General features: G+C 54.9%; 2 protein-coding genes across 3 annotated transcripts; one reads left to right on the forward strand and one right to left on the reverse strand.

The window, feature by feature from the left end:
- Positions 1 to 3,287, forward strand: Tmem160 (transmembrane protein 160). Its single transcript, XM_006991465.4, has 3 exons — positions 1 to 244; positions 1,217 to 1,309; positions 2,952 to 3,287. Exons 1-3 carry the CDS (start codon positions 37 to 39, stop codon positions 3,215 to 3,217), a joined length of 567 nt encoding a protein of 188 aa, XP_006991527.1. The 5' UTR covers positions 1 to 36; the 3' UTR covers positions 3,218 to 3,287.
- Positions 3,288 to 3,546: 259 nt separating this feature from the next.
- Positions 3,547 to 23,458, reverse strand: Npas1 (neuronal PAS domain protein 1). 2 transcript variants are annotated; one of them, XM_006991466.4, is made up of 12 exons: positions 23,334 to 23,458; positions 22,187 to 22,364; positions 21,229 to 21,464; positions 12,479 to 12,552; positions 12,167 to 12,256; positions 11,175 to 11,346; positions 8,984 to 9,099; positions 8,547 to 8,704; positions 8,087 to 8,193; positions 7,540 to 7,687; positions 5,935 to 6,029; positions 3,547 to 4,110 (listed from the first exon to the last, which is right to left on the reverse strand). In XM_006991466.4, exons 2-12 carry the CDS (start codon positions 22,306 to 22,308, stop codon positions 3,641 to 3,643), a joined length of 1,788 nt encoding a protein of 595 aa, XP_006991528.1. In that variant the 5' UTR covers positions 22,309 to 22,364; positions 23,334 to 23,458; the 3' UTR covers positions 3,547 to 3,640. The 2 variants fall into 2 exon arrangements, with proteins under 2 accessions (XP_006991528.1, XP_076428343.1); XM_076572228.1 differs by lacking the exon at positions 23,334 to 23,458 and having other exon boundaries at positions 22,187 to 22,493.
- Between the last annotated feature and the right edge of the window lie 4,463 nt (positions 23,459 to 27,921).

The raw sequence follows: 27,921 nt of genomic DNA on the forward strand, positions 1-27,921 counted from the left end.
TGGGGCGGAGCGTGAGTCCCGACCCCATTGCTGGCTATGGGAGGCGGCTGGTGGTGGGCTCGGGTCGCGCGCCTGGCCCGCCTGCGCTTCCGGGGGTCGCTGCTGCCACCTCAGCGGCCCCGCAGCGGGGGCGCGCGCGGGTCCTTCGCCCCGGGCCACGGCCCACGCGCGGGGGCCTCGCCGCCCCCGGTGTCTGAGCTCGATCGCGCGGACGCTTGGCTCCTCCGCAAGGCACACGAGACAGGTCTGGCTGGGACCGGGGTCGGCCGCCGTACAGGAGGGGCGCGCACGTGGGAGTGGGCGGCGAGGGTGCGGCATGCATCTGCTGGGAACAGGGCCCGGGCTCAGCGGGGGCAGGTTCTTCTTGTGATCGCAGAGAGACGCAGGGTGGGAGATTTTGCAGCCTGGCCACATAGGGCACCAGCTTGCGGGTCCTGGCTAATGGGGTGCAGCACAGATTATTGGGGGTTGGATTTCGGCTAGGAGAGGTTAGCCCCATGGCACTACACCTGCATGGATGAGAGACCACCGTTCCAGAGGCACCTGCGAGGAAGAAGCGATATGCCTGCAACAGGGGGGTCGGTTCGGACTGCAGAGGGGAGCACTCGGAATAAAACAAGAGTGTGGCTACCCGCAGAAGATGGGGAAGTTCCGGATTGGGCCAGCGCGTAACCAATGGTAGAGAAGATGTCTGCTGATTGGAGGGAGAGGTGATCTAGGATGCAGGGGGAGGGACCTCAAATAGGGCAGTGGGTTGACAGATTGGAGCCAGTCCGACTTTGGATGGGGCTGGTAGTGGAAACAGCCTTTCGGCAGGACTCAGGGACTTGAGTGGCAGGGAGATGTGGACAAATGTGGGCAGGCCCCCGGTGGAGAAGTTTGTCTGAGGAAGAGAGAGAGGGCCACAGGATGCGCCAGTATCCTTGGAAAGACTTAACGTCCGCAGACTGTCTTCCATTCTTGCTTTAGATTTTCCTCTGGGTTAGACAGAGACCGTCTTCCATCACTGGTCAAAAGGGGCTTAGAATGGCCGGGGGAGAAGGGGTAGGGGAATGGGGCTTGCACGGGGCTTCCCAGAAGCGATGGGCATGTGGAATATTTTTGTCTTGTGGCTGCGTAGGGTGGGGATTGATTGGCTTGGCGGTCTGAATGGGAGGCGATCAAGGAGGCAGGGCTTGGCTGATACAGAGCTCCGCCCCCCCCTCACCCCCAACAGCTTTCCTCTCCTGGTTCAGAAATGGACTTCTGGCGTCAGGGATTGGGGTCATCTCCTTCATGCAGAGTGACATGGGCCGGGAAGCTGCCTACGGTGAGTACAGAGCCCTCCCTTTCCCCCCGTTGCCCAGTCCTCTTACCCCACGTAACACCTGCAAAGGGAGAACACTCCCTCTTCCAACGCCCCGCTGCTGGTGGGCGCCCTCCCCCACCGCTCCATACACCTTCGTCAACACTGTCCCCGCCTGAGTGGAACAGCTAAAGCACCACTTTAGCTGTTCTGCTAAACTGCTGCTGAGTGTTCTGCCTCTAATCGATTTCTCAAAACTGAGAGTCCTCGGACAGTTTCCAAGGGGCCTTGCCTTGTGTGTACACCTTTGTCCATACCCCTAGACCAGCCCCCTCATTTGGATCTTGGGCTCGACCGCCGAGTCCCAGATACTTCTGTGTGCAGTTTCATGTGCTTGGCTCATACTGCTTGAGCCCTTGGCTGCCACCTCCCACTCTTACTTATCTATTGATTTACTTATTTATTGTTATACTAGGAAGAAACCCAGCATGCTAGTTAAGCGCTATATCACTGAGCCACACCCCAGCCCCTCACTGGGGGATTCTAGGCAGGGGCTCCACCACTGAGCCACACCCCAGCCCCTCACTGGAGGATTCTAGACAGGGGCTCTACCACTGAGCCACGCCCCCAGCCCCTCACTGGGGAATTCTAGGCAGGGGCTCTAGCACCGAACACTGAACTACATAGCCATCATTTTGTTGTTGTTGTTGTTGTTGTTACTTTTTGAGACACAGTTTCCCTGTGTATAACCCTGGCTATCCTGGAACTCCCTTTGTAGGCCAGGATGGCCCGGAACTCACTGAGCTCCACCTGCCTCTGCCTCCCAAGTGCTGGGATTAAGTGTGCCACCACTGCCCTGCAAGATTTATTGTTTTTACTTTATGTTTGTAAGTGTGTATGGGGACCATGTGCATGCCTGGTACCAATGGAGCCAGAGAAAGCATCAGATCCCCTAGGACTGGAGGTAAAGATGGTTTGAGCCACCATGTGGGTGCTGGGAACTGAACCCAGGTCGTCTGCAAGAGCAACAAGTGTTCTTAAACTTGGAACCATCTCTCCAGCCCCCCTCCCAATAATTTTTTTTTTTTTTTTTTTTCCGAGACAGGGTTTCTCTGTGTAGCTTTGGAGACTGTCCTGGGACTTGCTCTGTAGACAAGGCTGGCCTCGGACTCACAAGAGGTTTGCCTGGCTCTGCCTCCAGAGTGCTGGGATTAAAGACATACACCACCAATGCCACCACCAATGCCTGGCCCAACATTTTTTTTTCTAGACTTGTTACTTTGTGACAGTTTAAGTTGCCTGAGGAAACCTTTAGCTGGAGCTCCTCCAGCCTCTTTTTTTATTTTTTATTTTTTTGTTGTTTGTTTTTTTTTCAAGACAGGGTTTCTCTGTGTAGCTTTGAAGCCTGTCCTGGGACTTGCTCTGTAGACCAGGCTGGCCTCGAACTCGAAGATCCGCCTGTCTCGGCCGCCCCAGTGCTGGGATTAAAGGCGTGCACCACCGCCGCTGGCTCTTCCATCCTCTTCCTACCTGGCATTAGAGGTCTTGCCCAGCCCTGTGCTCATACTGACCCAGCCTCCCCATCCATCCATCCATCCATCATCCTGGCAGCCCCTTGGGATACCCTGGACCCTGCAACCATTGATTGCCGCTCCTTCTTCCACAGGCTTCTTCCTGCTGGGTGGCCTGTGCGTGGTGTGGGGCGGCGCCTCCTATGCGGTGGGCCTAGCCGCACTGCGGGGACCCATGCAACTGTCTCTTGCGGGTGCGGCGGCTGGTGTGGGGTCAGTGTTGGCTGCCAGTCTGCTCTGGGCTTGTGCTGTGGGCCTCTACATGGGCCAGTTGGAACTGGACGTGGAATTGGTACCGGATGATGATGGGGCTGCCCCTACGGAAGGCCCAGATGAAGCAGGCCGGCCACCACCCGAGTAAACCGCAGGGCTGTGGGGACTGGCTGGGCCCCGAGGACTGAGACATTAAACCTGACCCTTCAGCAGTTCAAGACTCCGAGTGATGGCTCCTGTTATCGGGGGAGGTGGGGAGGGGACGAGGCAGATGGAAGTGTCTAAGAAAGAGGCGAGATGGCTCATTCGTTGCATGGAGGCCTGACATCCTCAGTTTGATCCTCAGGACCCACACGGTAGAAGGAGAGAGCTAATTCCCACGCGGTACCACACACGCGCCCCCCCCCCCGCCCCACCCACCCAAACAAACAAACAAACAAAAATAAATAATTTAAAGGGACAAGAAGAAGCAGTCATGCAGGGTCCCTGGGGATGGAACCTCTCAGGGAGTGGTGTTTAATTCTCAAGGAGAACTCCAGGCCTTGATTTATGCCCCAGGTTCGGCTTCTCCTCAGTCTCCCTTCCGCTGAACCCTAGTACCCGTGGGCCCCGGATAGGGCAGGCCCAGCGTAGGGTAAAAGGCCTCTGGGAGTGTGGGACCTGGGCCCAGCCTGTGCAGATGTGGGTACATCAGGCTCAGCTCTGCGGGGCCGTAGCGGATGGTGCCCGGCGTACACAGGCCCCGCACCACCGGTGGCAGGAAGCCTGCATGAAGGAGAGCCGGTGAGGGGTCCCCAGGAGTGGCCAGGCCCCACGGCAGTACTGGATCATGCTTCAGGGCCCCCGCCCGGATGACAGAAGTGAATTCTGGCCGAGGTGCGGCCGGCGGATCTGAGAGCTCCTCCTCTCCGCTGTCCTCGGAGCCTCTGCCTTCCTTCCGGCCGGGCTCCACTTTGATGCCTTTGCCTCCGGCCTGAGGGTCCTTGTCCTTGTCCTGGTCCACAGGGGCAGCCTGCTTCGGGTCAACTGGAGGCTCCTCCTCTGGAGAAGATACTTTATTTTTATTGTGTGCAGAGCTCTACTGCTGAGCCACACCCCAGCCCCTCACTGTATGCACGCATGCCAGGTGGGGTGCCTAGGCAGGGGCTCTACCACTGAGCCACACCCCCAGCCCCTCACTGGGGGATTCTAGGCAGGGGCTCTACCACTGAGCCACACCCCAGCCCCTCACTGGGGGATTCTAGGCAGGGCCTCTACCACTGAGCCACACCCCCAGCCCCTCACTGGGGGATTCTAGGCAGGGGCTCCACCACTGAGCCACACCCCAGCCCCTCATTGGGGGGGTTCTAGGCAGGGGCTCTACCACTGAGCCACACCCCCAGCCCCTCACTGGGGCATTCTAGGCAGGGGCTCTACCACTGAACCACACCCCCAGCCCCTCAGTGATGGATTGTCCACAGGCCTTCTACTGTTGAAGCAGATTCTAAGCCTTCTTTTTACTTTTCGGGGATGAGTGAGGGTATGGAAGTGAGATGTCAACATTGGTGGTCTTCCTGTATCTCTATTATTATGCGCGTGTGCATGATGGGATAGCGTACATGCCATCATGGGGGTGCTGTCCAGGTCAGAGAATAGCTTTGTAGAGTTGGTTTTCTTTTCTCTTTTTCTTTTTGGTTTCTCTTTGTAGACCAGGCTGGCCTGGAACTCACAGAGATCTGCCTGCCTCTGCCTCCCGAGAGCTGAGATTAAATGTGTGCGCCACCCTTGCCTGGGCCAAGCTCACGTCTTTATGCTTACACAGCAAGCATTGTACCCTCAGGCCTCTTTACTCTTTCAGACATTGTCTTGCTAAGTTGTCCAGGCTAGCCTTGAACTTGGCATCTCCCTGCCTCAGCCTCCCCAGTAGCTGGCATAGTCCTTCACTCCAGCACTCCAGCCTTGAAGGAGGCTTCTGAAGGAATGCATGTCCCCAGCCCTTGATCTTGCAGTGTGGGGCACAGTGTGGCGGGGCTGCAGTTCACATCCCCAGTGGTTCCCGCCCCCCGCAGGCAAACAGCTGGACCAGGAGATATGTTTATCATAAGTGAAGGGAGGAACCCCAGACACCTTCTACAGCATAGCTAAAACCCATCTATCCCTGACATGCCAATAAAGACTGGACTGAGAAGTCCCAGCTAGACCTCTGAAGATTATAGAGCTCTCCAGGACCCCTTCCCCACAGCCATAGAATTTTAAATAGGACCATCTGTTTCATCTGTGTTGTCCTGAGAGACAGCCAATGGCCACATGTTGCTACTGACTATTTGAAATATGGTGGGTAAATTTGAGGATAAAGATATTTAATTTTGAGGTGGGATGAAGGGTTGGTTTTTTTCAAGACAGGGTTTCTCCGTGTAGCCCTGGCTGTATGTAGACCAGGGTGGCCTTGAACTCAGAGATCTGCCTGCCTCCTGAATGCTGGGATTAAAAGCGTGTGCCATCATGCCCTGCTTGGTTGTGTTTTGGTTGTTATTGTTTGTTTGTTTGAGACGGGGTTTCTCTGTATAGCTTTGGAGCCTTTCCTGGATCTCGCTCTGTAGACCAGGCTGGCCTTGAACTCACAGAGATCCTCCTGCCTCTGCCTCCTGAGTGCTCCACTTCCCAAGCACTGGGATTGCAGAAGTGTCTCTGTACCTGGCTCTTCTTTACAAGGAACTAAACTCAAACCATTAAGCTTTCCAGCAAGCACTTTATCTATTGCATCTGTCCCCAGCCCCAAGGACATTTAACGCCAGTGTTAATGTAAATAGCCATATATGTTGAATGCCTTCCCCAATGGGTCCCTTAGTGTTTCCTGGGTGCAGAGGTGGGGAGGGGTTAATTTACCTGTGGGCTCTGGCCCTGGGCTGGATGGATCCTCATGAGACACAATGGCTGGAAGCTGGAAGGCATCCAGGGGTGTTTGGCCCTCTTCGGCATGGCTGGGGACAAGACAGTGAGTGGGACTGAAAACCAGAAGTCTTGGGACAGCAGTGAGTATCCACATTCCCGGCATGGAATTTGCCGATACTACCCTGAGCACTTAAAATTTTCTATCAGACCTATTAACTCCATGTTAGTTACACACACTCACACACACACACACAGAGTTAAACCCAAAGTCTCCAGTGTGCTAGGCAGGGGCTCTACCACTGAGCCACACCCCAACCCCTCACTGGGGGATTCTAGGCAGGGGCTTTACCACTGAACCACACTCCAGCCCCTCACTGGGGGATTCTAGGCAGGGGCTCTACCACTGAGCCACACCCTCAGCCCCTCACTGGGGGATTCTAGGCAGGGGCTCTACCACTGAGCCACACCCCAGCCCCTCACTGGGGGATCCTAGGCAGGGGCTCTACCACTGAGCCACACCCCCAGCCCCTCACTGGGGGATTCTAGGCAGGGGCTGTACTCTTGAGCATTCTACTTATTGAGACAGGATCTCCTCAAATTTCCCAAGCTGGCCTTGAACTTTCAGTTTCCTTTGTCAGTCTTTCCACTGGCTGGGATCAGAGGATCAGGCCCAGCTCCAAAATGCATTCTAACTCAGCTGTGCTTTCCTTCCTATGGGCAAACCTGTGTCACTGTCTACCACCTGATATCACCGGGGGTCCTTTAAGCATGTCATGGTCATCTTAGTCTCTTCCTTCTAAATCTGTTCCCTTCTAGGACCCAAAGGGGCAGGTGGCACTCCCTCATCTCCTGGCTCTTTGTTTTGTTTTGTTTTTCCACTCAAGGTTTCTCTGTGTAGCCCTGGCTGTCCTGGAACTCACTCTGTAGCCCAGGCTGGCCTTGAACTCAGATCCACCTGCCTCTGCTCCCCAGTGCTGGGATTAAAGTCGTGCACCGCCACACACACACACACACACACACACACACACACACACACACACACACACACACGACTTCCTGGCACTTCTTAAACCATACCCCAGCCTCCTCTTGTTCTCCGGTTCCTATTTTTCCCCAGTCAGCTCTTCCAAAAGTGCAGATTTGCCTGTGATCCCCCCACCCAGACACAAAACCTCCCCAGTGCCCCCAAGAGAAAATGCCCTGCTGCTGTTTACAACCTTTTTTCTCCAGCCCCAGACCCCCTCTTTCCTCCCCCGGGCAGACTGAGGCTTTATCTGCTCCGGGCCCTCTGCTGGAAATGCATGTGTGTATTGCACCGCTCGGGTTCTCCCTGTATAGAGCCTGCCGCCGCTCCCCGGTGCCCTAGAGTCAAACCCACACCTTCAGCCTGAGGTAGACCTCCGTGAGACTTCTCTGAGACCCTGCCTGCATCACAGGTATGTCTCCTCCCCACAGTGACTCCGCTCTGCCCTCCGAGTGGGGCCATTCCATGCCTGGGCTTTTCCTCTCGGGTTCGTTCCCCTTCAGGCCTACAGAGCCCTCCCTTGAGGGGCCCCGGCTGGGGTGGGGAGCGGCTGCCCGCTCAGGGCCACCTCTCACCTGAGCACGTGACTGACCCACAGCACGTGATGCTCCCCGGCACTCTTCCCGTTCCCGGCCACAGTGGCCACAGACTGCAGCCACACGAAGCCCCCCGCACGCTGCAGCCAACGGTAGTAACCAGTCACCACCTGACCTTTGTCCAGCACTGGGTCCATCCCAAGGGAGCGGAGAGCCCAGAGGGGCGGGGAGGGTGGGGAGGATGGGGGGGGTGGGCAGGGCCGAGACAGGTGGGCAGGAGATGGGCAGAGGCAGCAAGAGTGGGGGGGATCGAGAGAGACAGAGAAAGGTACAGAGAAAGTCAGAGCCCCGGTGGTACCCCAGCATCGGTCAGAGACCCCCTCAGACCCCACTTACTGCCCCCCCCCATAAGTCATTGCTCAAGCTCTTTGATGCTTTTCTATTCCAAACAGAGCCCCAGGAGCTGCAGTACAAGCCGAGACTGCGGTTAGCCCTGGAGAAGGACTTCCAGGGAGCAGGGCAGCAGGGGCATTGAGGTCTTTGTGGTGGGAGGTGGGCGGGGAGAGGGTACAGAAGTGTGTCTCACGGTCCAGATGGCTTTGACGGATCCTGGCTGCATCCTGTCCGTGGACAAACTGGTAGCAGCTGCGTCCCACCAGCTCCGAGGGTCCCATGTCCATGTGGTCGCTAACTCTGGGGGACACAGAAAAGAGCGGGGGGGGGCGGGGGGAAGGAGTTGGAGACACCGGGTGGTGTGGGGCACGGCAGAGTTGGCTTCAGCGTCTGCCAGGGTCTACGCCCTGGCAATACAGCCCTCGGCCTCTCGGTTTCCCTCTGTAAAATGGGCACAGTACTAACGAAGGTGAAGGAAAGGGCACGTGATGGATGGGACAGGAGTGGAGCCAGGCCCACCCTCCCTTCTCCCAGGCACCCCTGTGCCTCGTTTGCTCTTCATTCTCCCATGACTCTCCGCTGCCCCAGCCCGAATCCCACATATCCCCACCTTTCCAGTGGACCCACCCTCCCTCCCACCCCTACCCCGGTACCTGCTCTCACAAGCTAGGATGGTGAGGCCCAGGCTGAGGCGGAAGACAATCATGTGTCCGTGCAGAGGCAGCTCAGCCAGCGGGGCCGGGGGCAGCGTGTGTCCAAGCGCCACGAGACCCAGGGCTCGGGAGCGCAGGCGCCCCGTCACGTGAATGACCTGGGAAGGCGGATGGGATCCAGCAGGGCTTAGCTGGAGATGGCCAGGCAGAATCAGCAGGGATGGGGGGGGACGGACCGGGGAAGTGCCAGGTGGGACTGTTGAGGCAGGAGGACCACAGCCAAGCCAAGGCGCTGCCCAGTTCCACCTGATAACCACAGGTCCCTTGGCCCAGGGGAGGCCTTGAGTGTTTCCCCGTTTCTGTCTTCGTCTGTCGCTCTGTAACCCGGGACGGGGCGTAGCTGGCAGGCAGGAGGGAGAAAGACAGCTCCCACCCACCTTGTAACCTGAGGCTTTGACATTTAGGCCCCGCTTGGTGAGGGTGGACTTCATGCGGACGAAGAAAGAACGCTCCTGGACCCGGAAGGCAGGGGACGCCTCGGTGGGGCTGGCTTCTAGGGCAGAGCAGGAGGGTTCCATTGTAGAGTTTCGGAGGCTCCCGTCACCTCAGAACCAGCCCCACAGTGTGCTGGCACAGTGGCCACCCCAGCCACTGAGACACATGTAATGATTGCACAGGTACACTGATAAAATGATCTCCCCTCCATGGGGCAGCCAGGTCTAAGATCAGACGAGACCCTCTTTCCTGCTCAGAACCCACCACAGTTCTCTAGCGCCTTGAGAAGAGAGCCATCTCTCAGGTCTATCCCCCAGGTGTCAGGTCTGACCCCGGGGCTGGAGCTGCCACCTGCTCTGGGCTCTGTCTGGCCAGTTGTCCCCACCTGGGGACAGGTTAGTGTCCCTCCCACACTGGACTGTGCACCTGAGGAGGGTGGCATTACAAAAATGCTCACACCCACACGATCCTCTTCCTCACCTGTCTGGTCCTCTAGCTGATCAGGCCCCAGACCAGTGCCTCTCAGCCTTCCTAACGCTGCGACCCTTTAATACAGTTCCTCATGTTGTGGTGACCCCCAACCAGAGAATTATTTCCATTGCTACTCCATAACCATAATTTTGCTACTGTTATGAATCGCAAAATATCTGTGTTTCTCCATGAAACCCCCATGAAAGGGTCATTCAACGCACCCTGCAAAGGTATTGTGACCCACAGGTTGAAAAGTCCTGGCCCACGCAGAGGGTCCTGAGCAAGGCATGAACATATCCAGCCCCCCCTGACGCCCAAGGGTCCAGACAGCCTAACGGGAGTCATTCCTTCCAGGCCACACGTGAGCCACGCCCCACCTAGAGCGTGAGTGACCCCTGACACACAGCCTGAGTCCAGTATTGCACTCTCTTACCTCGGTCATGTATTAACTAAGCCTGCTTCCTTGTAGTGTGTGATCTCTTCTGCCCCAAGAAACTTCAACAGTACAGCTTTGTTCTCCCGCCTCGTCCTGAGATGGCTTCAGAGTCATCGTCTTCACACACACCCCATATTTGGCCAATGTTAAGATCATATCAGGAAGAATGATCATATCTTCCTGTCTCCCAAACTGGTCAGTAACCTCTCTTAGTCCCCGCATATAAGAGACGTCCCAGCCTGGTGGTGGTGCACGCCTTTAATCCCAGCATTCGGGAGGCAGAGCCAGGCGGATCTCTGTGAGTTGGAGGCCAGCCTGGACTACCAAGTGAGTCCCAGGAAAGGTGCAAAGCTACACAGAGAAACCCTGTCTCGAAAAACCAAAAAAAAAAAAAAAAAAAAAGAGAGAGAGAGAGACGTCTCTCTAAGCTCCTCACACTGTGGATCTGTGGACGGCTCATTTAGGGTGTTAACCAAACCCAGCTCAGTAATTCTCACAGGTCCCCAATGTCCACTCAACTTTCAGTCTGCCATGAGAGTGGAAATTTCCACCCAAGGAGGAAATTAGGGGCTTCACTGGCAAGAGGGCTCAGTGGGTAAATGTGTGATATCTGGGACCCACATAGTGGGAGGGAAAGAATACAGAGAGAGAGAGAGAGAGAGAGAGAGAGAGAGAGAGAGAGAGAGAGAACTAAAAAGCAAAGGACTCAGGAGCAAGATCCTGAGCTGGAATAGCTGTGTGACTTGGGGCAATTAATTTGACCTCTTTGTGCTGTGCCAGGGTTTTGGAGGCCATCCCTCCTGGCTTGTGGAGATGGGGTTAGGATCCGCTTGCTTTTAGAGACAGGGTTTCTCTGTGTAGTCCTGGAACTCACTTGGTAGTCCAGGCTGGCCTCGAACTCACAGAGATCTGCCTGGCTCTGCCTCCCGAGTGCTGGGATTAAAGACTGCGCCACCACCGCCCGACCCCAGTGCAATTTTTAAAGACGCGGTCTAAAAAAATAAGTCTTGCGGCCTTATGCCCACCTCCATCCAGCAAGCTCAAATCTTGGTGGACCTCGGGCATTTTGGGGAACCAGGAAAGTTTGGACAGCCCATTGTCACAGCCTCAAGTGGGCTTAATCCGTTCTACAAAATCTTGCTTCCTGGTATGGAAACACCAGCACAAACACCGGGATCTGCCCTCAGGCTTCATTCATTGGCAAGAAGGGGGTTCCTAGAAATTACCAATCTCGGGGGTGTCCACCAGCGAGGAGGAGGACGAGGAGGAGGAAGAGGAGGACACGGAGGGCGGCGTGGGGGGTCCGTGGGTCGCGGACCGCAGCCCCAGTTGCTCCAACACCTCCGAGTGGTCCCCGGGATGGATGTAGTCGAAGACACTGCTGCCCGTCAGCTCCACCTGCCGGTGATGGAGGGGAATGCAGGAGTGCGTGAGCGCCCGAGCAGGGTCTGGGTTTAGCCTGGGCACTTCGCACCAGCCTTGTGTTTTTCTTTAGAAGTTTCCCGCCTTTTTAAATTAGGGAAGGAAGGGAGAGATGGTTTTTTGGTTTGTTTGTTTTGAGACAGCGTCTCACTTTGTAGCTCTGGCTGTCCTGGAATTCATTATGTAGACCGGGTTGGCCTCAGATTTAGAGATCTGCCTGCCTCTGCCTCTGAAGTGCTGAGACTAAAGGCGTGCGCCACCGCCGCCCGGCTGGGAGTGTTATTTTTTTGACACAGCATCATATGTAGCCTAAACTGGCCTGGAATTTCTAATCCTCCTGGCTCCATCTCCTGGATGCTGGAATTTAATGCATAGGTCCATGTAAGGAGTCTGACCCAGGGCTTTGTGAATGCCAGGCAAGCATTCTATCAACCGGGCTGCAATCCAGCTGCGGTGGTTTGGATCCCAGAACCTCCAGAATGCTACACTAGCGATTATACCTTTGAGCCACAACGGCACTGAGCTCAGCCCCTCACTGGGGATTCTAGGCAAGAATTCCAGCACAGAACGACATCTCCAGACCAATTTTTAACTTTGAGACAAGGTCTTATGAAGTTTCCCTGGCTGGCTTTGAATTTGTGGTCCTGCCTTGAGCCTCTCCAGCATGTCTCGGGGTGCTTTGTGGGGTCTCTAGGACGGCTGTCTGTTTTTCATGTTGGGGTTAGTAACACCAGCAGAGAGCAAGGACATGCATAGGCCAGGCAGTGAAGGTGTCGGCCCACCGCGGGGTTCTTACCTGTGAGAGGCCCAGGTAGATGGACACTGTCTCTGAGATGTAGAGAAATTTTCCTTCCTGGTTCAAGGCGAACACGAAGCCATCCAGGGACTAGAGTTGAGAGAAACGGATCGGGTGTAAGAAGGGCCCGAGGCTCCTGAAATCTGAGTCTCCGTCTGGAGATGGGGGACTTCCGTGGTCCCCGGGAAGGGACAGAAACAAGGGACCTTAGTCCCCGCGCTCCCCAGGGGACAGACGCGGGAAGATGGGTGCTATTCCCAGAAGTGACCACCAGGTGGCAGCACGGAGCAGCGGGCTGGGACGGGACCTCACCTGAAGGATGTGTCCGCCCAGGTGTTGCTCGAAGACTTCAGAGACCAGAGCCACAGGGCCTCGGCGGCCTGGGGCTGGGGACAGAGGGAAGAGGAAAGTCAGGGCCTGTTGGTCTGACTCACTGCGTTCCGGGCAGCCCAGGCGTTAGGGACCCAGTCAGTCTTAACCCCCCAGCCACTAGAGAGAACGAGTTCACAGATGGCTGTTCCTTACAGGACAGAGGTGGACGGGACAGAGAGATCAAGACTGAGTGACAGAAAGCAAAAAGAGGGATTTGTTCACTCTTTTTTTTCCTTCTTCTTCTTACAAGGCAGGGTTTCTCTGTGTAGCCCTGGCTGTTCTGCAACTCGCTCTGTAGCCCAGGCTGGCCTTGAACTCACAGAGGTCCACCTGCCTCTGCCTCCTGAGTGCTGGGATTAAAGGCGTGCGCCACCACCGCCACCAGCTTCGCCCCCTCATTCTTTTGCACACCAAAAAGGTCCTTGAGTACTGCTATTCCCAGGCCCTATACTGTCCAGGCAGTGCAGGTGACACAGGAATGACCAGAAAACCGCAGCCGATCCTCACCGGGCCCTGAAGCCAGGTCCAAAGAAGACTCAAGCCAAGGCTGACTGGCCTGGTGGTGAAGGCCTGTAATTCTACCTACCTGGGCAGTGTGAGGCAGGAGATTCAAGAACTCAAGGCCTGCCTGGGATACATAATGAGATACCATCTCAAAAACTAAAAAGAGGTCAAGCAGCATCCCTTAATGGTAGAGCCCCTGCCAGAATCCCCCAGTGAGGGGCTGGGGTGTGGCACAGTGGTAGAGTCTAGCATTCTCGTACCCCTGGGTTCAATCCTCTGCACTGAAAAGCAACAACAAAAGACAAACGCAAAAGAGTAAGTGTGGGTAGAGAAACTGGATTCTCTCACACCGCAGGGTGGAATGTAAACTAGGGCCATCAGCTGAAGAAAAGAGTTTGGTGATTCTTCAACAACTAAAAAGAATTATTATGTTAGCCTCTGGCCATTCCTTCACAACCCAATGAACTGAAAATAGGTATTGTGAGATGTGCTGTAAGCACACAGAGAGTAGCATTACACACAGCCTAAACAAAAACAAAAACACCCCACACATCTATCCTCCACGGAATAGATAAACAAATGTGGTACATCCATTCAGAGGAATATTATCTAGCCATGAAAAGGAACGAAGCTTTGGTATGTGATGCAATGTTATGAAACCCGACACTATGTCTGAAAACAAACAGGCACAAAAGGCCACAGTGTGTTTGATCCCATGTCTGTGAAATGTCCGGAACTGGCAAACCCATGGCAATAGAAAGCAGGCCTGTGGTTGGCAGCGCTGGGGAGGTGGCTGCTCCATGGCTGTGGGAATCCTCTGGGAGTGAAGAAATGAAGTGATATAGGTGATGATGGTCTTAAAACTGTCCCTTGCAGTAAATGGTGCTGATTTTGACACTCTAAAACAGCCGTGTCTACACAGCAAGTTCCAGACTGGCCAGGGTACAGTGAAACCAGGTCTAACAAATTGAGCGTGTGAGGGTGTGTGTGTGTGTGTGTGTTCACACACAGTGGCTCAGTGGTTAAGAGCACTCATGAACTGCTCTTGCCGAGGACCCAGGTTCCATTCTGTGGCGGCTCACAACCCTCTGTAACTCCAGTCTCGGGGGATCTGATACCCTCTTCTGGCCTCTGTGGGCATTGCACACAGGTGGTGCACAGACATGTATGCAGGTAAACACCCACACCCTTAAAAATAAATAAATCAGGGCTGGAGAGATGGCTCAGAGGTTAAGAGTACCAGCTGCTCTTTCAGAGGTCCTGAGTTCGATTCCCAGCAACAACATGGTGGCTCACAACCATCTGCAATGAGATCTGGCACCCTCTTCTTTATACACAATAAATAAATAAATCTTTAAAAAAAATAAATCAATGAAAAGTTTTAAAGATTGTTGAAATGGCTTAGAGGGTAAGGATGGGCTATCAAGCTTGAAGACCTGAGCTTGAGCCCCAGGACGTGTGTGAGTGAATGAGACTTAGACCCTCACAAATTGTCCTCTGACCTCCACGTGTGTGCTGTGTCCTGCTCACGTACATATGCACATATAAATAAACAACGTAAGTACACAACAACAAACGAACAGCTAATTTTACCCTGGATAAATTTCGCATAACATTTTTTAGTTTGTTTGAGACAGAGTCTCAATAAACAGCCCAGGTTTGACTCATATTTGCCGTTCTCCTGCCATAGCTTCCTGAAAACTTGATGTACAAGGATGCTCCTCCAGGCTGGAGCACTGTGTTTTTACTTACTTTCTTCCTTTCAGTGCTGTGGACTGAAGTCAGAGTCTTGCACGTGTTAGGCAGGGTCTCTACCACTGAGCCACACCCCAGCCCCTCACTGGGGGATTCTAGGCAGGGGCTCTACCACTGAGCCACACCCCAGCCCCTCACTGGGGGATTCTAGGCAGGGGCTCTACCACTGAGCCACACCCCCAGCCCCTCACTGGGGGATTCTAGGCAGGGGCTCTACCACTGAGCCACACCCCAGCCCCTCACTGGGGGATTCTAGGCAGGGGTTCTGCTGCTGAGTTACATCTCCTGCTGATATTTTTATATAGTAGACCATGGCATAAAAGAGGGTAACTTTTGGAGATATGCTGAGATAAAGACACATTCAAAGAGAAGGAGGAACTTAGAATTTCAAAGAGACATAAATTCCGAGACACATGGCCGCTGAGACATAGGCTGGATGACCCAGGCCCTTCCCCTTAGTCAGGAGAACTGGGGTCCCAGACCTCGTGGTGGTGGTTGGCAGCAGTCCTGGACGCCACCCAAAGGACTGTATTGCTGCAGAAGAGACTCTCACCCCAGTCAAGGTGGATCCGAGCACCCTGGGGACACTGTCAGGGACCTTCCCTCTGTTAGGCGGAGGACCTGGAGTCACCACCTCTTTGTGCCTCAGTTTCCTCTCTCAGTGGGTTTGCTGCAGGGGTCTGAGCTCCTAGGCTGCCAAGCCTCCAGCCAGCGTGGCAGAGAAACAGAGTAAACAAAGGTGGGATTGTTGTCACCCCTGCTCCTCGGGACTCCCCCAAGTCAGTCAGAGTCTACCCCAGGCCGCCCTCGTCCAGGGCCCCCCAAATCTGACCGCTGTTCCTCTGCTTCCTCCCCATCTGAACCTCTAGGAACAATACGTGTAGGGGGTGATGGGGACCCCTCCCGAGACCCAAGCTCCAGGCAGCCCCGTGACAGGCGGGAACAATGCTGCCTGCTAATTGTGGCAATTTTCCCCTGTCATTTTTGCTAATTCCTTCATTTTCCCTCTCCGAGGATCAGCCCGGGTCAGACCGAGCTGCTGCAATTAACGTCATTAATGGGCACGCTGGGATGGGGGTGCGCAGGGGGGAGAGCCTGGGGACTTGCTGTCCCCCCCACTCTGTGCACAGGGCCCATCTCCTGTCACAAGGATCCCCGGGGTGTGCCCCCCAGTTTCTGCCTCCCCAAACCCGACAGCTCTCCACTCCGCCCGCCCACAGCCCCCTGTCCATCCCCCAGTTCAACAAGTGTCTCCCACCTTCCCATCTGCCCCTCCTGAAGTCCAAATCCCCTGAAATCACTCATTCACTTAATAATTCTTCTTCATTTAATAAGCATTTGTCAGCCAACACCTGAGGGGGGGTGGAAGACTGAGATGGATGGGGGGGGGGAGAAGAAGTGGGGAGACCCACGGGCAGAGAGAGGGTAGGCTCAGGAAAGGGAGGCCAGTTAAGACCCCTACCAATTTCAGGGGGTCCTCGCCTTTCCCCTTCTACGGGTCTCCTGTCCTGGGTCATTAGGGATGAAGGGCTAGGTCTGCATGACCCTGGGGAGTGGGAAAGGGGTGTCCCATCCTTCAAGTGTCTCTCCTCATAGGGCTCCACTGACTCCCAGGGAGACCGCAACTTGCTCTGGGAATTACCTCTCTCTCTGCCTCTCTGTCTCTGTCTCTGTCTCTCCTTCCTGTGTTATGTAGCCCAGGCTAGCCTAGAGCTCAGTCTGTATCCAAAGATGACCTTGAACTCCAGATGCTCCTGCCCCCACTTTCGGGGTACTGGGATTACAGGCCTGCATTGCCCAACGCTGGGTTGGAACCCAGAGCCTCCAGCATGCTAGGCAAATGCTCTATCAACTAAGCTCCACCCACCAGCCCTGCCCTGAGCAGTTCTGTGTGCAGTTCTGAGAGTTTCATCGACTCTGCCTGTAAAATGGGTCTAGAGAGAGGGTGAAATGGGTTCGGTACATCAGAGGTTTCCAGGGCCACAGCCGGGTATGCAGTGGTGACTAATACATCACCGTAAAGTGTGTCAGGGTACCGTGCCAGTCTAGATCACTCCCGGGAGTTTCTCTCTGCCTCCCGCCTTCACCATCCACTTTCCCCGCCTCCTTTCTCAGTCCGCCCCACCCCTCACTGCTTTCTTCTGGTTCTCGCCTGCCTCAGGCCCTTCGCCTCAGCCCTGCCCTCTGCCTGGCCTTTCTCACGGCTGGCTCCCTCATTCCTTCAAGCTTAGTGGTCGCGGCCGGGGGGTGGTGGCGCACGCCTTTAATCCCAGCACTCGGGAAGCAGAGGCAGGCGGATCTCTGTGAGTTCGAGGCCAGCCTGAGCTACAGAGTGAAAACAAAACAAAAAAACCCAAAACAAAGCATAGTGGTCACCTCCTCCTGAAGTTGCATCCTGCATCCTACCTGTGGACCAGTAGTCGCTGCACTCAGCTACTGTTTATTGAGCATTTCCTGCCCCCCCCCCCCCCCCGTCACTGTTTTAGCTTGTGAACGATGCTGCCTGGGGAGATGGTTCAGTGGGTAAAGCATTTGCTCCACGAGTGTGGAGACCTGAGTTTGAACCCCCAGAACCCACGTGAAGCTGGACATGGTAGTGAGCACCTGTAGTTCCGCACTCCAACTTGGAGATGAGAGATGGAGACTCCCTGGGAACCCTTGGGCCAGCTAGGCCGGCCTACGCAGCACTGAACAGTAGACCCTATCTCAGGAAGGGAGGGAGGCAAGGATTGACGCCTGGGTTGTCCTCTGACTTACACACACATACACACACACACACACACACACACACGCACACAAACACACATGCACGCACAAGCGCGCGCGCACACGAACTGGAGAGATGGCTCAGCAATTAAGAACACAAAAACCAAAATGAATGAATGAATGAATAAATAAATAAATAAATAAATAAATAAATAAAAGCTGGGCAGAGATAGTGCACGCCTTTAATTTCAGCACGTGGGAGGCAGAGGCAGGAGGATGTCTGTGAGTTCGAGGCCAACCTGGTCTACAGAGAGAGTTCCAGGACAGCCAGGGATACATAGAGAAACTCCATCTCAAAAACCAAACCAAACAAACAACCCCCCCCCCAAAAAAAAACCCATACTGCTCTTACAAAGGACTCAAGTCTGGTCCCCAGCACCCAGCTTGGGTGGCTCACAGCCACCTGTCACTTCAGCTGTGGGGATCCAACACCCTGTTTGTAGGTATAAATATATACATATACTTTTTTGTTTTGGTTTTTTGAAACAGGGTCTCTCTCTATGTAGCCCTGGTTGTCTTGGAGCTTGCTCTGTAGACCAGGCTGGCTTCAAACTCACAGAGATTTGCCTGCCTCTGCATTCTCAAGTGCTGGGATTAAAGGCGTGCACCATCACCTGGGCATCACATACATTTTTAATAATAATAATAATAATAATAATAATAATAATAATAATAATAAAACCAGTAAAAATAAGCCCAGGACTGGTAGCCCAGATCTTTAGTCCCTGCAGTCTGGAGAGAGAGGTAGGTAGATCTCTGAGTTCAAGGCCACCTGGTTCATATATGGAGTTCCAGGCCAGCCAGGGCTACTTAGTGAGACCCTGTCAACCACATCTGGTGAGCTGGCTCAGCAGGCACCAGCATTTGTCTTTAAGCCTGACAACCTGAGTTTGTTCCCAGGGACCCACACGGTGGGAAGAGAGAACTCACATCTGCAAGCTGTCATGGGACCTCCACATACGTGCAGAGGTATGTGCACCCCTGACATACATACATGCGCATCAAATAAATAAAAACTTTAAACAGAGACCTGGGAAGAGAAAGGAAAGGGAAAAGGGATGGCTCAGTGGTTAGGAGCACTGGCTGCTTTTCCAGACGACCCAGGTTCAATTCCCCACATCTGCATGGCAGTTTGAAACTGTGTAACACCAATTTCAGGGGACCTAGTGCCCCCTTCTGGCCTCCAGGGACACCTGGTACGGGTGGTGTACAGAGATGCACATAGGCAAAACACCCCCACACACAGAAGATAAAAACTTTCACCAGGCGGTGGTGGCGCACACCTTTAATCCCAGCACTCAGGGGCGGGGTTGGGGGGGCAGAGGCAGGCAGATCTCTGAGTTCGAGGCCAGCCTGGTCTACAGAATGAGTTCCAGGACAGTCGGGGCTACACAGAGAAACCCTAGTCTCAGAAACCTAACCAAACAAAACAAAATAGAACAAACAAACACAAAACTCTTATAGAAAACGAACCAAGTAGCCACCGTGTCCCCTCTGTGTGACTTTGGGCAAACATCTCCCTGGGCCTCAGTTTCCCAGGGCTACACATTGGAGTCACACAGGGCTTCCCGTGTCTACGATGTCTTTCTTCAGAGAGCTAATTCGTGTGCAGATTGGCAGAGGCCTGTGGTTTTGGATTTCGTTGCCTTGAGTTAGGATGTGGAGCCACCCACCCACGCACGCACGCACGCACGCACGCTGCCTGGACTAGTTAGTTCCCACGCACAGGTGGGCATTGTGCAAGTCGCCAGGAAACGGCCAGGGAGCTGTGACCAGAGTGAGCCCTCTCCTTTGGAGCCTCCCAATGCCCCTCCAAGTACTGGGGGGCTGGACACCGGCAGGGCTCGCTCAGCACCCCCTCTCCCTCCCCGGGGCTCCAGGACAATAGACAAGATGTTTATCCCCCGCCGCCGGCGCACATGTTGTTCGCGGTAATGACAGTAATCAGCCTCCCTAATGCCGCATTCTCTCAGCGCCAGTCAATTCCCCTAATTACCGCCTGGGAAGCCGGATTATTTAAATTTAAATGGTGATTTATTGCGGGGCTTAATCAATGCTATTTTCTCTCCCCCCACCTCCTCCCTGGGCACTAGGGTAGGAAGGGAATGGGAGCCTTCTCCAACCCCACCCTGAGGACACCTAGTCTTTAGGTGGAGGGGCTTCTTCACCTGTGACCCCAGAGAACGCCTTCACTGCCCTGTCGTAACAACTGAGCAAGGACAGATATGTAAAATAGAAGGACGGAAATCTAATACTTCTATGTATCAGTAGCCAGAGGTGGGAAGTAAGAAAAATGAGAGATCTTCATCTTTACGTTGATGTCTTCCATAGTCTACCTTTCTACACATTATAGATTATAATTTCCCCCTATGATGTCACATCTGCATCTCCAAGGCAGGGAGGGACTTTCCACATCATCCCCTCCCCTTTTCTATTCATCAAGCAATCTTTTTTTGAGACAGGAGCTCATGTAGCCCAGGTTGACCTTAGTACTCACTATGAAGAGCAGGCTGGACCCAAACCCACAGAGATCTGCCCGCCTTTGCCTCCCGAGGGTGGGGATGAAGATGCCTTATTTGTTTTTGGTTTGTAGCCTCGGCTGGCCTCATACTCATGGTGACCCTCCTGCTTCAGCCTCAGGAGGGGGAGGATAAGCCACCAACACCACACCAGGGCAGGGGAGAGTGTGTTAGGTCCTGGGCCCTCGCAATGGTCTCACCCGTGAGGTTGACTGGATCAGCACCAAGGTGACTCAGGCCGGTTCCGAAGGCCGGTTTGCCCTTTGCCGGGAGTCCAGGGGCCTTGCCGATGCGCGTTAGTTTCTGGTCAGTCTGAACCGGGCAATTCCGATGGCCACTCCCATTTTTTTTTTTTTAAACGCAGCACAGAAAGGGGAGCCACCTACCTAAGACTGCAGAGCTGGGAGCAGAGGGACAGCTATGCCACCGAGGGGAACCTTCTCTGACCCTCCCTACGCATACGGCTGCCTCCTCACCGCCAATGGGGAATTCAGCCCCCAGAGTTCCAGTGTGCCCTGGAGCTCCGCAGGTCGGGAGAGCTTCCTTACCGGTTGGGTGGAGGCCCTGGGCACAGGAGGAGACGTCTTTTGTGACGATAATGGTTCATCCCCCCTAATAACATTAATAGCCTTTGCTGTATTCCCAGCATTGAGGAAACAGAGGCAGGTGGATCCTAAATTCGGGGCTAGCCTCTACTACATATCAACTCTGAGGCCAGGCCAGCCTACCGGAGGCACTGTCTGAAAGACTCAGGCCTGAGTCATGGTGCACGCCTTTAATCCCAGCAGAAGCAGGCAGAAGCAAGGTGGATCTCTATAAGCCAGCCTGGTCTACAGAGTGAGCTCCAGGCTAGCCAGGGCTACATAGTAAGACCCTGTCTCATTTAAAAAAAAAAAAAACGACAACAACAATAATAATAACCTAGTGATTTGGATTGTTGCCAGGTTCCGACTTAGGTCAAAAGTTTATAAAAATCTCAAACTTTTTTGTCCCCTAGAGAGCCTAAGTCACCAGTTAGGAACCCACAAAGGGTCTGGTGGACTCTCCAGGAACTGGGCCAGGGCGGCCTGGCTTTCTCAGTCCTGTCCCCAAGGCTGGGGGTGGGGTGGCAGGGGAGGACTTGGCAGCATGCGCATGCGCACTCACCGAGGCCGGCCGGAGGCCCGACGGCCCGCAACCCCCAGGGCGGCGCCCCCAGCGCGGCGAAGCGACGCAAGCGGAGGTAAGTGACACTGAGACGCACGATGGACGCCTTGTCCAGCTGGCTGGAGATGGCACCGGGCAGAGGGAGCAGCTTGGCCAGTTCGAAGAACTCTAGATTTTCCTTCCCGCGCCGCCAGCGCGCCGCGTTGCGGGACTTCTCTTTGCGCTGCGCCTGCAGGCTGGGCAGGCGGCGTGGAGGAGGCGTCAGTGAGGGCCCTGGGCGCACGGTCCCCGCGCTTCAGGAGGTGGGACAGACCTGAGTGTCAATTCTATACCCCTGCTGGCTTGGGGACAGAGCCTTTATTTATTTAATAATAATAACAACAACAATTATTATTATTACTACTATTATTATTATATTTATGGTAGTAGGGACTGAACCCAGGGTCTCCAGCACTTTACCACTAAGCTACATCCCTCCGGCATTTTTTTTTTCTTTCTATTTTTATGTTGAGACTGGGTCTCACTGGGTAGACCAGGCTGGCCTTGAATTTTATAGAGATTTCCTTGCCTCTGCCCCGGGAGTACGGAGATTAAAGGCATGCGCAACCACGCCCGGCTCTTGTTTTTGCTTTTTTGGAGACGTCTCTCTATTTTGCCCAGGCTGGCCTTGAACTGGCGAGCCTCCTGCTCCTGTTTCAGCGTGTTGGGATGTCAGGCCACCGGGCTGGGCTGCGGACAGAGCCTTCTCCCTCGCCTGACAATGTCGGGGGGTGAATTCGGAGCGGGGCGGGGGGACTAGAAAACCGAACTCCGGAATAGGCGAGGGTGACAAAGTCTAGGCGCAGGGTCAGGGCACTGACCTGAGTATGAATTCTCACCCGGAAGGCTGTGAAGTCCCCCCAACCCCCAGCGCGCCTTCGGGGGCAAGGCCATGGTCAGGGGCATTACATTTGCTCACCAGGGTCCTGGCGGGGCCTTGACCATTAGCCCGGGCAGGAAATCCCAGGGGACGCTGGCTCCGCGGCCTCCCCCGCACTTGACTTCACCTCGGCCGCTGCCTCTGGGATAGGGGGTCGCCATCTCGGCGGGGCCTCGAGAATTCAGGCGCGAAGGAGTCGCAGGCGCGGCTCAGTTCCCTGCGGGGAAGAATGTCTAGGGAGAGTGAGGTGCGTGCTGGTCCCCAAGGGTCCAGCCAAGAACTGGCTTGGCCGCGTGCCTCAGTTTCCCCTTGCCGGGAAGCCGCGGCTCCCACCCTGGCGCTCCGGGTGAGGACGTGCCCCGCCGCCGCCTCCCCCGCGCGGCCCGCCAGCGCGCCCGCCTCACGCCCGCGCCGGGCCGGCTCCCGCATACCAATGGGCGCACGCGGCGCGCATACGGATCGGACCGGCCCGCGCGCTGCGTGCCAAGCATGCCCAAGCTGCGCTCGGGGCGGGAGCCTCGCCAGGGCCCCGACGCTCCGGGCTCCATCCCTCCCCCCAAAGCTTCCCAACACCCCAGGGATCCGTCCCCCAAAGCCACCCCCCAGGGTCCCACTCCCCAGGTCTGCAGCTGCACCCATTTCCTCGCCTGGGCTAAGGAGGCCGGGAGGACAGAGGGACCCCACCCCAAATCCTGCCCAGGAAGCATTCAACCCCCTGGGGTGGCGCCACCTGACCCGGTTGCTAAATATTTCCAAGCCACAACTTCCTCCCTAAAGACCAGGGCGTGAGACCCTGGCCCATGACACCGCGGGCCACTGTGACTCCAGGATGGACGCGACACTCGGGACCCAGGTGTTCTGGAATCCAGATCCCCTAGAACCAGGGACGTGTCCAACTGGCTCTTTCCTCTTCACGATTAGGTGTCCAGGCCGCTCATGTCCCCAGCATCCAGGTGGCCCCCAAGCCTCCCCAAAACGCGTTGACGTCTAGTGCCCTGAACCTGTGTGACCAGGACCCCAACAACCACCCACCACTCTCTGGATCCCGCCGGTACAGACGTCCTGATGCCGTGGCCTCCAGGTCACCAGTGTCTGGGCCCCACATTCCGGCAGGACCCAGGGGTCCCCATTCCCTCCCGCCAAGCCTTCAGGCGTCGCGCACCCACAGGGCTCCCGACCGGGTTACCTGGCCGCGGGGTGGGCTCGGGGCGCGGCGTGGGGCCGGCCGGGTGGCGTGGAGGGGCAGCTCCATAGACCCTGGGGCGCGCGGGCTAGGGCTCCGGGCTCTCGGCGCCCACGGCGGCCTCGCAGACTTGGAGACCACGGACAGCGGCGGCGAGGGGCGGTGCTTGTGTTCGCCCCGCCCACGGAGGCCCCGCCCAGCGCCGGCCCGTGCGCCTCTGCCTGCTGGATCGTTCCCATCCTGGTGTCCGCAGCCCGCGGTGTCTGAGTTGTCTCACCCTACGACCGCGTCAGGCAGGTCGAGTGTCAAGCCTCTCCACCCTGGAACTCCACCACGATCGCCATCCTCCAAGGATGGAGCCTCTCAGCAGCCCTGGGGACCCTGGGGGCAGTCTGGTTCAGTAGGAATGGACACTCGGACGTGCGTGTCCTCTCGAGAGACCTACATCTAGGCCTTTGACGATCTCCCTTCCCAGGAGAAAATTCCAGGATGCCAGTCTCCTCCGTTCAGGGCAGGACTTGGCGGGCACCTAACCCCTTCTTCCACCCAGGTCTTAGTTGTTAAGGGAACTCAACAGTCCCGCCCCGCACCCCCCCCCCCCCGTCTTATCTCTGTGGCTCCCCATTGGGACTAGAACCCCAACCTGTGGGCGCCTAACTTCATAAATGAGAACAGGGTCGGGGGGTGTGGTGGCACTCATTCATTAATCCCAGCATTTGGGACAATGAGGCAGGAGGACTGCACAAATTGGAGGCAAGCCTGGGCTACGAAATGAGTTCCAGTCCGACCCAGTTTGGGATTCAGAGTGAGACCCTGTCTCAAACATAATAAAATAAAGAGCAGCTGGGCTGGGAGAATGGCTCAGTGGGCAGAGCTTGCCACAGCACGGTGAGGACCTGAGTTCAGATGCCCGGAATTCGCATAACGTCAAAGGCCGTGATCTATTTCTACGATCCCAGCACTCGGAAGGGCACAGCGAGAGATTCCTGGGAGCCGGAGGCCTAGCCTGGTTATACAGCAAGGGACCGTCTCAAACAAGGTAGGAAGGGAAGGCACATCCTAGGAGATTGCCCTCTGACCTCTACAGGTGTGTCATGGCCTGTGCACCCCCCCACACACAAATGCACAGTCACAAAATGTAAACAGAAGACAAAGAAAGAAGAAAGCATGAACTCAATGCTGGGGGTTCAGCTCAGCGGTAGAGCACCCTGGAAATAAACAGGCCTCCCAGGTGACTAGGTGACTCCCTCCTAAACAGAGGGAGGACGTGAACAGACCCGGGCTCCCTGCCTGAGCTCAGAAGCGCCCCACTACAGATGAGTCTTACGGTCACATCTTAATTTAGTTTTGTTTGTTTGTTTGCTTGCTTATTTATTTGCAACAGGGTCTCATGTAACCCAGGCTGGCCTGGAGCTCTCGATCCTCGTGACGCCTTCTCCCAAGTGCTGAGATTACAGGCATGCACCACCACGTATTACTTAAAAAACATGAATAAAAAGACAGCCAAGCTCGGTGCTGGTACTGTGCACCTTTAACCCCAGCACAGGAGACAGAGTCGACATCGTGAGTTCAAGTGTGTGTGTGTGTGTGTGTGAAGGTGCTGGAAGAGTCTAGAAGAGGGTGTTAGATCCTTGGGACCTAAAGTTACAGAGGGTTACGAATCTCCCAACGTGGGTCCTGGGAACTCGCTCTGAAACACTAAGCCACCTCTCTAGCCCCCACCACTTTACAAATATTTGCTTATTACATTGATTTGTTTATTCATGCACGATACGGCGGCATGTGGAGGCCAGAGGACAAGCTGTGAGGGGAGGTCTCTCCTGCAACCGTATCGGCCCTGGGGATTGAACTCAGGTCGTCAGGCTTGGTAGCAAGTGCCTTTACTCACTGAGCCATCCTGCTACACCCGCTCCCCTCAGTTTTAACAGTCACACATTAATCAAGCCCTACTCCCTTACTTTATGTAGCCCTGGCTGTCCTAGAGCTCACTCTGAAAACCAGGTTGGCCTCGAACTCACACCACATCTGTGTTAATTTTATTTTGTGGTTAAGAGTGTTTAGCCAAGCCGGGCGGTGTTGGCAAGAGCCTTTAATCCCAGCACTCCGGAGGCAGAGGCAGGCAGATTTCCCGAGTTCGAGGCCAGCCTGGTCTACAGAGTGAGTTCCAGGACGGCCAGGGCTACACAGAGAAACCCTGTCTCAAAAACAAACAAAACAACAGAAACAACAGAAAAAAAAGAAAGAAAAAAGAAGAAAAACTGTCAATAGGTAAATACATAAAAAGAAGGCCCCTTGCTTTGTCGGGGGGCGGGGTCTGAATCTTAAGACCTCCACCATGCTGTTGCATTAATAAGCATCTTGCCGAGAGGGTGGGTCCACTCTGCGCCTCTCCCTCCCCATCCTCCTCTTCCTCCCTTCTTAAAGCCAAATTCATATAAAATAACCAAATTAAGTAATCAATGGAAATGGAGGGGCTGTTGTAATCCAGCCACCCAGGGCAAGGTGTTCAACCCAGGGCCTCCTGCCTCCCGCAGGCCACCCTACACCATCTCTCAGCTCTGAACACCCCCAGTACATCAGGTGCCTTGAGCGTGCCCTGTTTGGGTTCCTGTCCTGACCTCTCCAATGACGAACAGTGATGTGCAAGTGTAAGCAGAATAAACCCTTTCCTCCCCAAGTCACTTTTGGTCACAGTGTTTCACCACAGCGATAGAGACCCTAACTAATATGTCTAAAGGCACATTGGCTCTGTGGCCCCAGGAAGGTGACATGCCAGCCTCAAGAGGTAGCCCAGGTGGGCGGTGGTGGTTCAGCACTCGGGAGGCAGAGCCAGGCGGATCTCTGTGAGTTCGAGGCCAGCCTGGGCTACAGAGCGAGATCCAGGACAGGCACCAAAACTACGCAGAGAAACCCTGTCTCGAAACACCAAAAGAAAAAAAGAAAAAAGGTAGCCCAATGCCTCAGGTTGTTCTCTGTATTGTCATAAACACCATAACCAGAAGTAACTTGGGGAGGGGCTGTTGGATGGTTTTACATCAACTTGACACAAGCTGGAGTCGTCTGAAAGGAGGGAACCTCAATTGAGAAGAGGCCTCCATAAGACCTGGCGGCAGGGGGCTGGAGAGATGGCTCAGCGGTTAAGAGCACTTGCTGCTTTTCTGGAGGTCTTGAGTTCAATTCCCAGCACCCACATGGCAGGCCACAGCTGTCTGTAACTCCAGTTCTAGGGGATCTGACACTCTCACACCAATGTACATTAAAATAAAAATACTTGGCCATAGGACATTTCTTAATTATTGATTGATGGGGGAGGGCCCAGCCCACTGTGGGTGGTGCCATCCCTGGGCTGCTGGTCCTGGGTTCTATAAGAAAGCAGCTGAGCAAGCCATGAGGAGCAAGCCAGTAAGCAGCACTCCTCCATGGCCCCTGCATCAGCTCCTGCCTCCAGGTTCCTGCCCTGTTTGAGTTCCTGTCTTGACTCCTTCAGTGATGAACAGTCATGTGGAAGTGTAAGCCAAATAAACCCTTTCCTCGCGAGTGACTTTGATCATGGTGTTTTATCACAGCAACAGAAACCCTAACTAAGCCGAGTTGGTACTAGGGAGCAGGGTATTGCTGCCACTGCCCTGACACATGCTGTTTTGGGGCGGATTGTGGAAGGACTTTGGAACTTTGTGCAAGAAAAGCCATTGAGTGTTGAGACCTCAGTGACCTGTTCTATAAGAGCTCGGAGGACAAGAACGTCAAAGGTGCTGGGCGGTGGCGCGTGCCTTTAATCCCAGCACTCAGGAAGCAGAAGCAGGAGGATATCAGTGAGTTTGAGGCCAGCCTGGTCTACAGAGTGAGTTCCAGGACAGCCAGGGCTACACAGAGAAACCCTGTCTCAAAAACCCAAAACTAAGAGAGAGAGAGAGAGACAGAGAGACAGAGAGAGACAGAGAGAGACAGAGACAGAGACAGAGAGAGAGAGAGAGAGAGAGAGAGAGAGAGAGAGAGAGAGAGAGAGAGAGCAGCAGTGTTTCCTGGGAGAACATGTGTTCCAGAGGCTGCCAAGGTTGTACCTCATGTTGGCAGCCGAACTTGGTACTGGTTTTGAAGGCCTGAAGGGGTCATGAGAGCAGCTGAGGCTTGGCACTGGGAGAGGCCAGGAGAGGCCAATGGTGAAGGTGCAGCCTCAGTGGCAGATGAAGACCCAGGAAAGAAGGGGTCAGTGCAGAGAAGCTGAAGCTTGGCACCATGAAGAGAGCCTATGAGAGGCTATTGGTCAAAAGCGCAGCCAGGTTGCCATAGATGACCCCAGCATTTTGGGGATGCCAGTACCATGGGATGGCCACCAAGAACAGCAGCAGCAGTGGAGTGGAGCCAGCTGGAGCCTAGACGACAGACAAGCTGTGTGTGCTGCAGAGGGCGGAGCCGGAGAAGTGGCCCAGGCCCCATGGAGGAGCCCAGAAGATTGTGGGTGGATCCCAGGCATTGGATACTGAGTTATTTACACAGTGCAACAACGAACATTGTTTCATTGAAGCAATAGGAAACACTAAGACAGGAAGGAAAGAGTTTATTTCAGATTATAGTTGTAACACATCATGAA

Source organism: Peromyscus maniculatus, chromosome 1, assembly GCF_049852395.1.
Source record: "Peromyscus maniculatus bairdii isolate BWxNUB_F1_BW_parent chromosome 1, HU_Pman_BW_mat_3.1, whole genome shotgun sequence".
Taxonomy (NCBI): Eukaryota; Metazoa; Chordata; class Mammalia; order Rodentia; family Cricetidae; genus Peromyscus; species Peromyscus maniculatus.